This window comes from Cryphonectria parasitica, assembly GCF_011745365.1.
Source record: "Cryphonectria parasitica EP155 unplaced genomic scaffold M406scaffold_1, whole genome shotgun sequence".
In the NCBI taxonomy this organism is placed as follows: domain Eukaryota; kingdom Fungi; phylum Ascomycota; class Sordariomycetes; order Diaporthales; family Cryphonectriaceae; genus Cryphonectria; species Cryphonectria parasitica.
The window spans coordinates 6453719-6466665 of NW_024468909.1; the positions used below are offsets into that span (position 1 = coordinate 6453719).

General features: G+C 54.2%; 5 protein-coding genes across 5 annotated transcripts; 4 read left to right on the plus strand and 1 right to left on the minus strand.

Annotated features, from left to right (window-relative positions):
- Positions 1-1040: 1040 nt before the first annotated feature.
- On the plus strand, positions 1041-1697 carry M406DRAFT_354715 (uncharacterized protein; the record flags this gene model as incomplete). The annotated part of the gene is made up of 1 exon (XM_040922984.1): positions 1041-1697. A coding segment is annotated over exon 1 (549 nt), but the record flags the coding sequence as incomplete, so codon positions are not given.
- Positions 1698-4092: 2395 nt separating this feature from the next.
- Positions 4093-5508, plus strand: M406DRAFT_25834 (family 5 glycoside hydrolase; the record flags this gene model as incomplete). The annotated part of the gene is made up of 3 exons (XM_040917225.1): positions 4093-4437; positions 4512-4685; positions 4804-5508. Coding segments are annotated over 3 exons (1224 nt in total), but the record flags the coding sequence as incomplete, so codon positions are not given.
- Positions 5509-6207: 699 nt separating this feature from the next.
- M406DRAFT_32811 (uncharacterized protein) lies at positions 6208-7350 on the minus strand (the record flags this gene model as incomplete). The annotated part of the gene is made up of 2 exons (XM_040920285.1): positions 6208-6272; positions 6351-7350. The coding sequence occupies 2 exons, from the start codon at positions 7348-7350 to the stop codon at positions 6208-6210; spliced, it is 1065 nt and encodes a 354-aa protein (XP_040782130.1).
- Positions 7351-8868: 1518 nt separating this feature from the next.
- M406DRAFT_354716 (uncharacterized protein) lies at positions 8869-9771 on the plus strand. The gene has a single exon (XM_040922985.1). The coding sequence runs from the start codon at positions 8974-8976 to the stop codon at positions 9481-9483; it is 510 nt and encodes a 169-aa protein (XP_040782131.1). The 5' UTR covers positions 8869-8973; the 3' UTR covers positions 9484-9771.
- A 1149-nt stretch (positions 9772-10920) lies between these two features.
- M406DRAFT_344509 (cytochrome P450) lies at positions 10921-12877 on the plus strand (the record flags this gene model as incomplete). Its single annotated transcript, XM_040921984.1, has 4 exons — positions 10921-10986; positions 11084-11179; positions 11318-11729; positions 11833-12877. 4 exons carry the CDS (start codon positions 10921-10923, stop codon positions 12750-12752), a joined length of 1494 nt encoding a protein of 497 aa, XP_040782132.1. The 3' UTR covers positions 12753-12877.
- Positions 12878-12947: the final 70 nt, after the last annotated feature.

Sequence of the window (12947 nt, forward strand, 5' to 3'; positions counted from 1 at the left end):
GCAGTTATCCAGCGAGCGGAACGATCCGTTCACGTTCATGCATCTCAATGCGTTCTTGTTCTGAGACACCGGTTCGCCGAGACGGAGGAGATTCTGAGAGATGGGTGTAAGGGTTAGGGTACTGGTATTCGTCTTGGATTGTGATCATTTCACTTACGACCTTTGATCAACCAGTAGTGAGTGGCCTGTGGTCAGCAGCAGCAGATGGTAAAAAATCGTCAGTAACACTCGTTACCCAACCACAAAATGCTTCAGATGGAGGAGAACCTGTGTTGGGACTTCGTGACATGGGCCTATCAGGTAGTAAAGAACGACGATACCCTCCCTATTCGATCGCAGCCCAGAGAACCAGATCGCTGTACGGTGGTAGGTGGTACGAGAATATGACTAAGCGGATCAGGGATAAGCTCATCAGCCATCATCCATCATTCTCCTCTCCCTTCCCGTCTTTGCCCTCAACAGACCTTCATCTAATATTTATCGTCTTTTCCTCCCTTCGATGTCTTGTTCTCAGGTATGGCCATTTCAACTTTGTGCACTGGCCAATGTGTGGTCTTAAACACTGACCACAGTGCCCATGGAAGGGAGCCTTATCAAGTGTGGCAGTGCATGAACAGTTTTGAGGAGCAACGCCACGACCCCGCCCCTAACCCAGCCTCACTTTCACGATGCAGTGTTTATCGATAATGCAAGACAGCGGTTATAGCCTCGCCTCCCCAGCCCCCTGGCCTCCCCAGACGAGAATGGAGTCCTCCCAACCAGCCGATGCCTAGACATGGGGGCCACTCAGAATGTGCTGTTCTGTGCAGGGGACAATAAATTGGGGTTCAGGCAGCGGCACGTCCGTGAAGCGTGCCAGTTCACGGTGCACGTTCGTGAAATCCGAGTCCCCTCTCTGACGTTGAGGCCCACGTCCAAGTCCTCGTTTCGACGCTCGCTTCGCTGGCCTTGGTCGGGGCCTTTCTCTCCTTCCCTTTAATACTGCAACATCCTCGTATCTCTAATTCTTCCAATCTACTCGGCCGTTGAACTCTTTCCAATACAAACCGTTTATTCCCCCATTCCAGCCTCGAAAACAACTTCTCGCACGGAAAGGCACAAAGACCTTGTCTCTCGCTTGAACAATCTCCCAAGGCCCGTATCACGCGATGCCTTCCTTCACTACCGGCACCCCAGAGTCTATGGTCAAGAGGACCGACTCTTTAAACCCAGAGACGACATGTCGAGGCGTCACCGGTAACGGTAGACCTTGCCGGCGTCCGCTCATTGCTGGCTCCCCTAAGCCCAAGCCCAAGCCTAAATCAAAAAAGACCAGGCTCATCGTCAACGACCCGAGCGACCCTGATCAGTACTGCTGGCAGCACAAAGATCAGGCCGCTGCCTCTGCCAGTCCGAGTCCGGGTCCTCAGCTCTCCAACCAACCCATCCTCGGGGGACGTACCAGCATCGACTCCCTGACAGCCCGGCTGGGCCTGCTGCAGACCCATGGAAAGCCGTCACGCCCGCAGAAGCCCAATGGCAACTCCAGTTACAATGATGGCGGCCAACTTCAGCAGACGAACACCAACGGATCGTACTCCCGGCCTTCTAAGAAGTTGAAGGAGTGGTCATTCTGCTGCTTCCGTATCCCTCTCTACTTCGAAGACCCGACTCCGCCCCCGAGACCACATCCCACTCCGATGCAGCAGTTCCCCAACCCGTCGGCCTCCGGCCGACCTAGCCAGCCATCCTCGAACAATCTTCAACCACCAACTGGGTCCCATCGCCCGAGTATGTCCAGCCAAACGCCCTCGTCCAATTTTGAGACGTCACAGTACCTCTCCCTGATTCCGAGCGACGCCTCTCCCGATACCGCACATAAACTTATGAAAGAGCTGGCTAAGCCTGTCTCAAAGGGAGACGAGGAAGGCTACATCTACATCTTCTGGTTGACCCCTCAGTCACAAACCCACGCCCCGTCCGTGGTCAATGCTCGATCCATCCTCGAGCCCACCGAGCGCGCCCTCGAGCCGCCCAACACGAGACCACGCGGCGCCTTGGAGCGCAACCCCAGCGATGTGCTCACGCTCTTCGCCAACGCCGCCAACACCGTCGGCACCAACAGCCCGACGACAACACGTAGCATGCAGCTCAGCAGTGGTGATGACAAGAAAACAATGCTCCTCAAGATCGGCCGGGCGAACAATGTGATGCGCAGGATGACGGAGTGGAAGCGCCAGTGTGGATACGATCTATCACTGATCCGGTTCTACCCTTACATCCAGACAGGGTCTGACGTTGAGCCGCGCAAGATGCCACATAGTCACAAGGTGGAGCGTCTCATCCACCTGGAGCTGTCAGGTCTGGGCATGAGGCTGTCGGATCGGGGTACCGGTGCGTGCGAGGCATGCGGGAAGATGCACAAGGAGTGGTTCGAGGTGGATGCCACGAGAGAGGGTGTCCTGAGGGTCGACGAGGCTATTCGTAGGTGGGTTGATTGGGATGAGGGAACGGGAACTGACTAGATGGGGTCGCTCGATAATTTTCCCCGTCAAGTTGCTCATGGCAACACAGAATTGGATTCGACCGTAGATTGCATAAGAACGACGTGGCACGGGTTTGGCATTGTTTCGGCATACGGCGTTTGGCATTTTTCATAGCACGGCATAGCATCAGGCGCAGCGGACTGAATTACAGGAAGAATAATCTTACACTTCTATATTTATACCGAAACCGCTCCTGTCCTTCACTGTACATATTTGCAGAGAAGCCCTGCGCTGATAGAGCCCCGTAGGAAGGCACTGAAGTTCGCCTGTCATTCCAGCACCTTTCCCTCAAATAAATGTCATCGGAACTCATCTGTTGGTCATATGTTGTCATGAATCATTCAATAATAGATGTTCATTTCTACCTTGTCCCGCTGATGAGAGTATAAATTGCGCATGACAACGACAGCGACATTGCAAACGCATAGTAAGATTGTCATAAAACGAGGTCAGTAATTATACCCAACACCTTCACTTCACAGTAAGTCTGGTATAAAGATTCCCAGGTAGCCTACACCCGAGCACAACAGGAATAATAGGCGCTTGCCCGCAACAGAGTAGAAGCAATACATGCGAAAGCATATCGAACATGCTATTTTGAAGCCAAAGTTCCCTTCCTGACACCATGACCGTAGGCTGTCCCAGCCATAATACCGCCGCCTCAGGCAAAGAGCAAGACCAAGTCGAGTCTCCGTCACAGTCTCCAGATGCCGCCAGCTCTTGCGCCACAATGACGAACGCCACCACACAGCTTCCTGCCCACGAGCCCTCTGGGCACCAGGAGTTTGCAGCGGAGAGCTACGAATCCAGTCAATCGTACAACAACCTCACATCGTCATCAAGGAGCGCGGACCGCCAACAGGTCGACCTACCGGTCACGCCACCGCGCACCGTTCACACCTCGAGCGGCGCTCTCCACCGGCAACGTGTCGTCAGGTATTCTCCTCCGCAGGCTCCTGACTATGAAGCTAGGCAAGGATGGTTTTACTAGGGCTGCTCTGATACTTGTTGCAGAATGATACCTATTGATCCTAGCAAGTCGCACTATCTCCTAGTCACTACAGAACATATACTTTTAGGTAGGAATAAGGTGTTATAAGTTGAAATTAATTCTGGTGTGATGTTTTTCTCTCTTTTTCCGGTTCACGCCACCTCAAGAGAACGGTATGGGCTCTAAATGGGAGCCAATCAAGCTCCTTTGCGAGACTGCTATTTGACCTAAGGCGTGGGCTAATTAACTTTACTCTCAAGAAGCCATACAATGGCACTCCATGAGTTTTGCTCATTAGTGCCTTTGCTTCATTATTGAGAATAAAGCATATAACTATAAGTAAAAACTCTTTTGCCCCCATGATTCCATCAAGAAACCCCTCACACTATCTTCAAGTTTGACTTCTTCTCATTTTCTGACCTTGTTCGCAACACCCCCTTGCAGTAAGTATTGATTACTATTGACTACACCATAACTTACTATATAGTAATCACGATGATGAACACTTCTGGGCTCCTAGTTGGTCTTCTCTCTGTGGCACTGTCCGCAGGCGAGAAGCCCAACCCGCCATCCCAGAACGGCCCATTCAAGACGGCCGACTCCTGGATTATCGCAGCGGATGGATCCAAGGTCAGCTACGCCGGCGTGAACTGGCCCGGTGCTGAGATGACCATGGTCCCCGAGGGTCTCCAGTACCAGTCCATCGAGACGATCGTGACGAGGATCCAAAGCCTGGGCATGAACTCGATCCGCCTGACTTACGCCACGGAGATGATCGACCAGATCTACGAGAACGACATGGCCGACATCCCCATCGTGACGGCCTTCACGAGTGCCCTGGGCGTGGAGAATGGCACCGAGATATTCAACCAGGTTGTCGCGAATAATCCGTCGTTCAACAACGAGACCACGCGGCTACAGGTCAGAAGATGTCTTTCTAGCTAATTATACATTGACCCCAGTTCGAGCAGTTTTGACTGACGACATAGGATTAGGTCTACGATGCTATTGCAGCGGAATGTGCAAAGCACGATATCTTCGTCCACCTAGACAACCACGTATCCAGAGCATCGTGGTGTTGTGATCCATTCGATGGAAACACTTGGTGGAATGATGCGTACTTCTCGCCTTCCAACTGGACACGCGGTCTTTCATATATGGCAACCCACGTGAGTCCCTTCACAACCCTCCCCCCCCCCCCCTCCTCTTCCAAACACGTTTATTTTCATAAGACCCACCCCTTTCTGCAACCTATATCACTAAGCAACTCATAAAAAAAAAACACAGGGCAAGCAATGGCCAAACCTCATGTCTATGTCTCTCTACAACGAGCTCCGACCCCCCTTCAGCGAGTCCAACCCCGACTTGCTAGAGGCATACACCTGGGAAGTCTGGTACGAGCAAATCAAGCGCGGCGCCACCGCCATCAGCCTCGCCCACCCGGACGTGCTGATCTTCCTCTCCGGCCTGGGCGGCGACACCGACCTGCGCCCCGTCGTGAGCGGCGAGCCCCTCGAGCCAGGCACCGCCCCCTTCGACCTGGCCGACTTTGCCGGGTCCGAGGACAAGCTTGTGCTCGAGCTGCACAGCTACGACATCGTGTCGCCCGTCACGGACTGCCCTAGCTATCACGAGGGGCTCGTCGAGGCGGGCTACTCGGCCGCCCAGCGGAGCGACGACGGCAAGAAGAGCAGCAGGAATGGGAATAGTACCGCGACAAACCGTTTCCCGGTCATCATGACGGAGTGGGGGTTCACTCAGGACGCAACGACGTGGAAGGACGGCATGTATGCCAAGTGTGTGCAAAAGTTCCTCGGCGAGGAGTTCCCAGGGACCGGGTGGATGATTTGGGTGATTGGGGGAAGTTACTATACCAGGCAGGACAAGCAGGATGCGGATGAGTCTTGGGGCTTGCTAAACCATGACTGGTCGGACTGGCGGTCGCCGGAATTCATCGAGGGTGGATTGAAGCCGCTGGTCAGAAAGACCTTGGGGGAGGCAAACTCTTGATACACGAGAGAGGGCAGTATATTTCCGGTTGAAAGCTGGCCAGTTGAGTAATGATTTGACCGAGTGTTCTGCAATTCGATGCTTTAGGTTAGATAATCAAATTTCATAGTCTTCGTGGGTCGTCTGCCTCTCAAAGGGCTGAGAATCCAGTAGCAGTATAATGGCCTGCAAAGCTGGTCCTTCATGATACATCAAGTTGCTGCCGTCTGGTGATGGAGGTCCCACGCTAGCTGAGATGTCAAGTAATTCCTTTTTATGAAATGTAGTTCACCAACCCAGTGAGAGCGCACCAACCCGTCCGTTGACTTCCTCGGCTAGATCCAGTCTCCTGTGAGACTACCTCGTAGAACGAGTATCACGACACTCCTCTTAATGCTTTAGAGCAGCAAACCCTCCAGACAGCTTGTGTCTATTTGCTTCCCGTCTCTCAAGACTCAAAGAAGTCCTGAACTTTTCATCTTGACGTCGAACATGGTTGCTCTCCCCTCCAGGATTCTTAAGGCTGCAGGCAAGAGGAGCATTCCCACCGCTAGGCAGCACACTTCGTCCTTAATGTGTGTGCTCCAACCCATGTCACACCTCGCTGCCGAAGATATCGGCCTGTGAAGTGTTCTATGCATCGGGTCTCGCAAGCTGTGATGTTCTTCGGTCTTGCTGCGTTCACCACACCTTTGCCTTGGCTCATGGGTGTTCCGCAATCTCATCGATCCAAACGCCTACCTTGTTCGCAACGGTCTCGCTGTGATCTGTTTCCCACACGTCAGCATTCGATTTTATCGTCCACGCTCCTCCTCTCCCCATGACTTCTGGTTTTGTTCACTTACTGATACAAAAGTCATGCGGCAGCCCCTCCTCATCGATTACGATCCTCGTCCGCCCCCTCTTCGTCTTGGGCGCATCCTCCCTCGCCGAATGTTTCTCCCTCTCCTCTATAAACTTATCACGGTGCTGGTTCGGCACCCAATGGTCATCCTTTCCAAATAGGATGAAGAACTTGGGCACCTCGTGCGCATGAGCAACAGCCTCGTCGGCAATCTCCCACAGCTCTTCGGCCCAGGTCTCCTCGCTGATGACCTTCATCTCGTCCATGCCGAGGTACAGCGCCTGGTAGATGCCATCGCGCGACGTCAGGAACCGTGTGGTGGTGGCCGCAGCATGGGGCGCCATGGAGAGCACGGTGGCCGTGAACCAGCGGATGAAGGCGACGGGTAGCAGCCAGAGGAGGGAACGGGCGATGGTGTGGACGTGGGTCGAGAGGACCGGGGTGCGGCGTATGAGGTCGAGCTGCACACCCTTGCGGCTCTTGGCGAGGTGGGCGATGGTGGCGAAGAGCAGCACGCCGGACTTCAGGTTCAGGCCTGGGGCGATGTCTGGGTCGTGCAGGTGGCGGTGGAAGATCTCGAGGGCGAGGTAGGTGCCCAGGCTGTGGCCCATCAGCACGACCTCATCGAAGGGCTGGCCGCCGCGCTGCACCTTGCCGCCATCGGGGGAGGTGATGGTCGTTGGTATGTGGTTCGCGGCAATGATGTGACGGAATGCATGCTGGATCTGGGACTCGACGTCGTGGGGCGGGTTGCTGGTGGCGTTGAAGGGGGCGGCGTGGTCGGCGTCGTTGAAGCCAGCGAGGTCGCGGCCGTAGAGGTGGAAGGCGACCTTGTGCTTGCGACGGACCTCAATATCGTTCAGGAGGGAGCGGAGATGCGTCAGGAATGGGGCATAGTAGTCGATGAGGCCTGGGTTGCCGGTGAGGAAGTAGATGAGACAATGTCGGGTAGACGGGTTGACCCCAAGGTTGGGGGATGGAAAAGTGAGCTCTGTAGACATCTTGGGGAGCCTATGAAGGCCTCTCAAGTGACACCTGGACGAGAACCTCAATGAGGTCTTGAAAGTCAGTCCTCTTTTGGGCATTCACCACTTCACTGCAGGTGAGTTTGTATTCAAAGTTGAGGTTGCAGCAAAGAAGCGTCCCCCCACACGTCAGGGGCCCCTCCAGTCTAACGAGATCTTGCTTGGATCTGCAGCCTAAACTGTAGTGGGTTCTAGCAGCTAATCGGATCTGTCCGGGGTGCGGCACTCAAAAAGTCTTCGAGCTTCAGGGGCTGCCAAGGGTCCAGGGTCCCCCTCCGCAAACGTCCTCTTAGAAGAAAGAGAAGACGGCGCGGGAAGTTGGTCTTTCCAAAAGGGAGGAGCAGACAAACATCTCAGATATGTCAGCCATTTATCATTCATGCTGACAGTGGGAAGGCTCTAGAAAAGGAATTCCAAGAGGCTCCGATTTCAACCAACCCCGGATGCGTCGGAAGGGAGTTGTCACGCCCTCCCCCAAGAAAAGACAGAACAAAACAGACGCGCACTTGAGGACCCCTTGAGAAAAGAGTCCCATCTCAAGGGTCCCTGATTATCCCTTCTCTTCTCTCCCCCCCCCCCCCCCTCCTTTCGCTGCGTGCCATCGCTGCTCTCCCTACGGTGGTTCCGGTAACGCCGGACCACTACAACCCCAGAGCCACCATGGCACGATCTATTTATTTACTGTGTCTCGACGAGTTCTCCATAAAGATTAGCCCTACCGCTCCATTTTCTATCTCTACTCTTTTTCATTCTCCTCTTTTTTTCCCCCTCTCTGCGCTGGAAGAGGCCTTGACTCTTCCTCCCCCACAGAAAACGCCTTTTCCTCTCCTTCTCCCCACACTTTTGAGAGCTTTCCAACCCTCACGCCGTTCTTCCTCTCTGCTCCGTGCTCTCCTTTGTCATCGTTGTCACCTCCTGGCTCACGTACCCTAGAAAAGAAAGAAAAGTATGGATGCAATAGATTACGCAGAAAAGGAGTTCGGTCCCGTACCGCCTCCGGCCGACAAGGACGAAACAGCTCCGAGCACCGAGTCGTCAGTGACGGACCAGGGACAATTCAATAAGGAGGAAGACGGCACCTTGGGCACCTCATCGACGCGGCCACCAACCGAACACGAGACCGAATCCGAGAGAAGGCCGGCCACCAATGGCAGCAATCCTGTGCTCGACGTGGTGAGGACATCAGACACGGCCAACACGCGGGAGCTGTCCCGGCTCCGGCGCAAGGAGACGAGGCTGGCCATCAAGGAAGCCCACCCGTGGCAGCACCTGGGCATCACCCTCGGCCTGCCCATGATCATCCTCTTCGACATCGTCGTCCCCTGCATCATCTACTACTCGTGGTACCGCTCACACCGATCTGCATGGCACGAGGAGTGCTTCTCGCAGTACCCAGGCCAGCACCCGTGCCCCGTGCCACCACCTCGGCAGTTTGACAAAGCCATTCTCGGGTCCGCCATCGCCTCCTTCGGCATCGGCGAGCTATGGATCCTGCTCGCCCGTGTCTATCGGCTCTTCTTACACCCAGACGTCTGCGCCCCGCTGCTGTCTACGAGCCGCTGGCAGCTCGACGCAACCAGCTGGGTCTATGCCGTCGCCATGATCGTCGCCCTGGTCCCCTTTGTGGTGGGCAGCACGCTGGCCATCCCTAAGCTGTACCTGTACGGGCCCAGCTTCCTGATGGGATTTCTCGGCGTTTTGATGGTCGTCACCACGCTGCACCCTTTCAGGATACCCATCGGCATCAACTCCCAACCCATTGGGACCCCGCTGCGGCCTCTGATCTACTACGCCGCCGAGGACTTCATGGCTGTCGACGGCTTGCAGGACCGTGAGTTCAGGACAAGGTACAATGATCGCTATGCCACCAATCCCATGTTTCGCCGCTTCTTCTTCAACCTGACCCTGTGGTGGACCTTGGGGGTATGCGTGTACATTGGGAGCGTGTCGGCTGTTATTTGGACGCTGGAGTTCCACTATGCCTTTGGCTTGTCGCTGGGCGTGCTATTCAGCTATATTACGTGCTGGGCGATTGTCACGTTTGTGTGGGTGAAAATGGAGATGAAGAGGGAGCATGAGGCGTACGAGAGGGGGGACTTTGATGTGTAAAACTTTCTTGAGAAAGGAATTAGATGGCCCAAGTACAAAGTCCCTTAGTAAGTCCTCGGGGAATACTATGTCACCAACAGCCGGCAAAGCCCCTGTAAAGCGTCATCGGGAGTCGAGCAACGTTCGTGTGTGTCGAGACTATGAATATACGACCTCGGTAAATCCCATGCATGTGCTCATGAGGGGGCATTATACAAGAGTTGGACCACCCACAAGGCCAACCAATAATCTTGGGTCTTGGCAGAACAGTATTATTTCGTGGGCCAAGGCATAATACAATTACTTACACAAAAGTCATCGTGCGGCCCAAGCATTCAATGGTCATTTGGCTCTGACACGCAAATATTCTGATCTATCGATACATAGATTATTCAGTATCATGGTATTGTACAAGGTCTCGTACATTGCCATATTGATTCCCGATTATTGAATTGGTCCATAATTACCGAGTAAAGCTTAAGTTTCCACTTTCGGAGAAAATGGAAGCAGGCGTTTGCGATTATTACGGGGTCTCCAATACCCATATACGCGCGCCTGGCAATTCACAAGTGATTCAAATACGTGAGCCCCACCCCTCAAACCCGATGTTCGCCTGCATTGCTTGGGTACGAGTACGATTCATCTATATACAAAAACAAAAAGCTGGTCGTCATTCGAAGCCGGCCCCACTCACCATGAGGGAGCAAGTCATTAAGCATACAGTGGTACTTGATGTGGTTGCTTTGATAGGCAATGTTGTCATGACTAGGAATATTGAAAGGCTCAGACGCTCAATTAGGCTGGTGCTACATTGACTGCCTTAATAGGCTTTGTTATCGAAGAAAAGGATATGAGGAATGTGAGCCCAGTATTGCGCATCGAAGCAGTGTGGTTATTAAGTCATTATTAGATTGATAATCAAAAGAATGTCAGTTACGTTGTCGTAATAGGATTCGACACAAGACAAAGTAAAATGTGTATGTGTCTTCCGTAAGTACTTGTTATTCAAACAGACCGGGATATATCATATAATGCATGTCTCAAAGAAAAGGGGATGATGTCGTTGATATGTAAGTCCACCCACCCCCCCCCCCCACTACAAGTGAACCCAGATCTGCATGGCTACGATTCGCCTGCAACAGTTCGCATCAAGACGACCAGGGTGGCAGCACGAAACCGAGATACGAGTACGAAAGATCAACGCGAAGGTAACGATAACGCAAAGCAACGCAACCGCATAAGACGTTTGACCTTCCCCGTTCGGTCGGTAATGATGTTTCTCCTCGCTGGCCAGGGGGTCAATTAGGATACAATATATAATTAACTTCTCACACACAGAGAGAGAGGGAGGATTAGAGTTAGATCTCTTGCGCTTGGCATAAACCGTCATCGCGCCTCTCAACGAACTCAATTCAGACGCCAACTACAGGACCTCGTTGATTTGATAAAAGAGGCGAGATGCTTTCGGTTCAGCTGCCCTACGCGACGCTACCAACGCGTAGCGCCCTCCTAGGGTTCATCACTGTATGTCCCGAATGCTCTGGGCCTCGGTGTGGAGAGAGTTGATTGCGGAGAGGTTTCTTGGATCATTGGGAGCTGACTTTGTGATCACTTTTCGCAGCTCGGCGTGGCATACGTCTTGGCACGATGCATATATCTGCTTTACTTTCATCCCCTGGCCAAGTACCCAGGCCCTAAGCTTGCTGCCCTAAGCGAGGTAAATATACTCCATCCTCCCCCCCCCCCCCCTCCCCTTCTTCTTCAAGCAGAATTGCCCAGCTCCTTGCTACCTCCTCCTCTTCTCTTGAAGAGAACCCACCAATTCGTCGCTGACACGAGACACAAACCCCTCCAGACATGGCTGAAGCGGTCCAACGCCACCGGCATGCACACCTTCCGGATGCAAGAGCTCTTCCAGAAGCATGGTGACATCGTCCGCGTCGGCCCCAACGATCTGACCTTCGCCTCGGTGACCGCCTACCAAGACATCTACGGCCACGTCACCCAGGGCAAGAAGCGTTTTCTCAAGTCGCCCATCTACGAGCGCGAGGAGCCGCGCATTACCTCGGTGCGCGACCCGGCTGTCCACGCCGAGCAGCGCCGGGCCCTCTCGCATGCCTTCAGCGCCCGCGCTCTGCGGGATCAGGAGGAGGTTGTGCATCAGTATGTGGACCTGCTGATCAAGCAGCTCGGGATCCTGGGCGAGGGCGGTAAGAAGCCTGTCGATATTGTCGAGGCCTGGAACTGGTTGACATTTGATGTGATTGGTATGTGCTTTTTCTCTCTCTGTGTCTCCTCGGCTCACTAGAATCTTGTCTTCTCCTGTGCTAACTCTTTGGCTCCTTCTTTTTTCTTCCTCTCATTTTAAAGGCGATCTTGCCTTTGGAGAACCATTTGGCGCTATAGCCAACGCATCGAGCGAGTGGGTGCAGGGCATCCTCGACTGGTCGCTCTACCAGGCCCTCGACCACTCGATGAAGAAACAGACCTGGCTGAGGCTGACCCTCCCGATCATCTGGGGCTCCCGGCTGGCCAAGATGCGCGAGGTATCGGAGAAGTCGCGGGCCATGGCCGTCGACAAGACCGAGAGGCGCCTTGCCGCCCCCGCCGACTCCCTGGAGCGCCAGGACTTCTTCAGCCACCTGATCAAGAAGAAGGAGGTCACCGCAGACTTCATCATGGGCACCTCGCAGACGCTGATTGTCGCCGGCTCCGAGACCACCGCCACCGCGCTGTCCGCCATCATGTTCTGGCTGCTCAAGAACCCAGAGTGCCTCGCCAAGCTGACCCACGAGATCCGCTCCACGTTCAGCGCCCCGGAGGAGATCACAGGAGACGCAGCGGCCCGGTGCCAGTACCTGCACGGCGTCATCGAGGAAGGGCTCCGGATCTCCCCGCCCGTGGCCATCGGCCTGCCGCGGGACAGCCCCGGCGCCACGATCGACGGCGAGTATATACCAGAGGGCATCACCGTCTCTGGCGACATCTACACCCTCGCCAGGCACCCCAAGTACTGGAAGGATCCCGAGTCGTTCATCCCCGAGCGCTGGCTCGGCGAGGGCCTTGGCGACGACAAGAGGGCCTTCCAGCCCTTCTCGACCGGGCCCAGGGCCTGTCTGGGGATCAACCTCGCGTACCTCGAGATGCGCGTCATGCTGGCCAAGCTCATTTTTGCGTACGACCTGGAGCTGGAGTCCAAGGAGATCGAGGACTGGAATCGCTCGTGCAGGATCTTTGGCTTGTGGAAGAAGCCCCCGCTGATGCTCAAGCTTCATCCTCGTAAGGCGTGATGGGTTGGAAGGTCGTGCGAGCTTGAGGCCATTTTGTTTTTTGTGTTTTCTTCTTGTCCTCTTCGTTTCTTCTTCTCTTTTTCTCTTCCTATGGTCAGCTAGCGACAATATAGAAAGTGAAAGATATTCTGGTTGTCCAAGTGCAGAAATCATTTCGGAAACTGGTCAGCATACGATTACAAGAAGGCAAAAAGG

Bases quoted from the DNA above. Each gene is read 5' to 3' on its own strand.
- M406DRAFT_354716 (XM_040922985.1), top strand. From the start codon at position 8,974: ATGATCGTCGCCCTGGTCCCCTTTGTGGTGGGCAGCACGCTGGCCATC.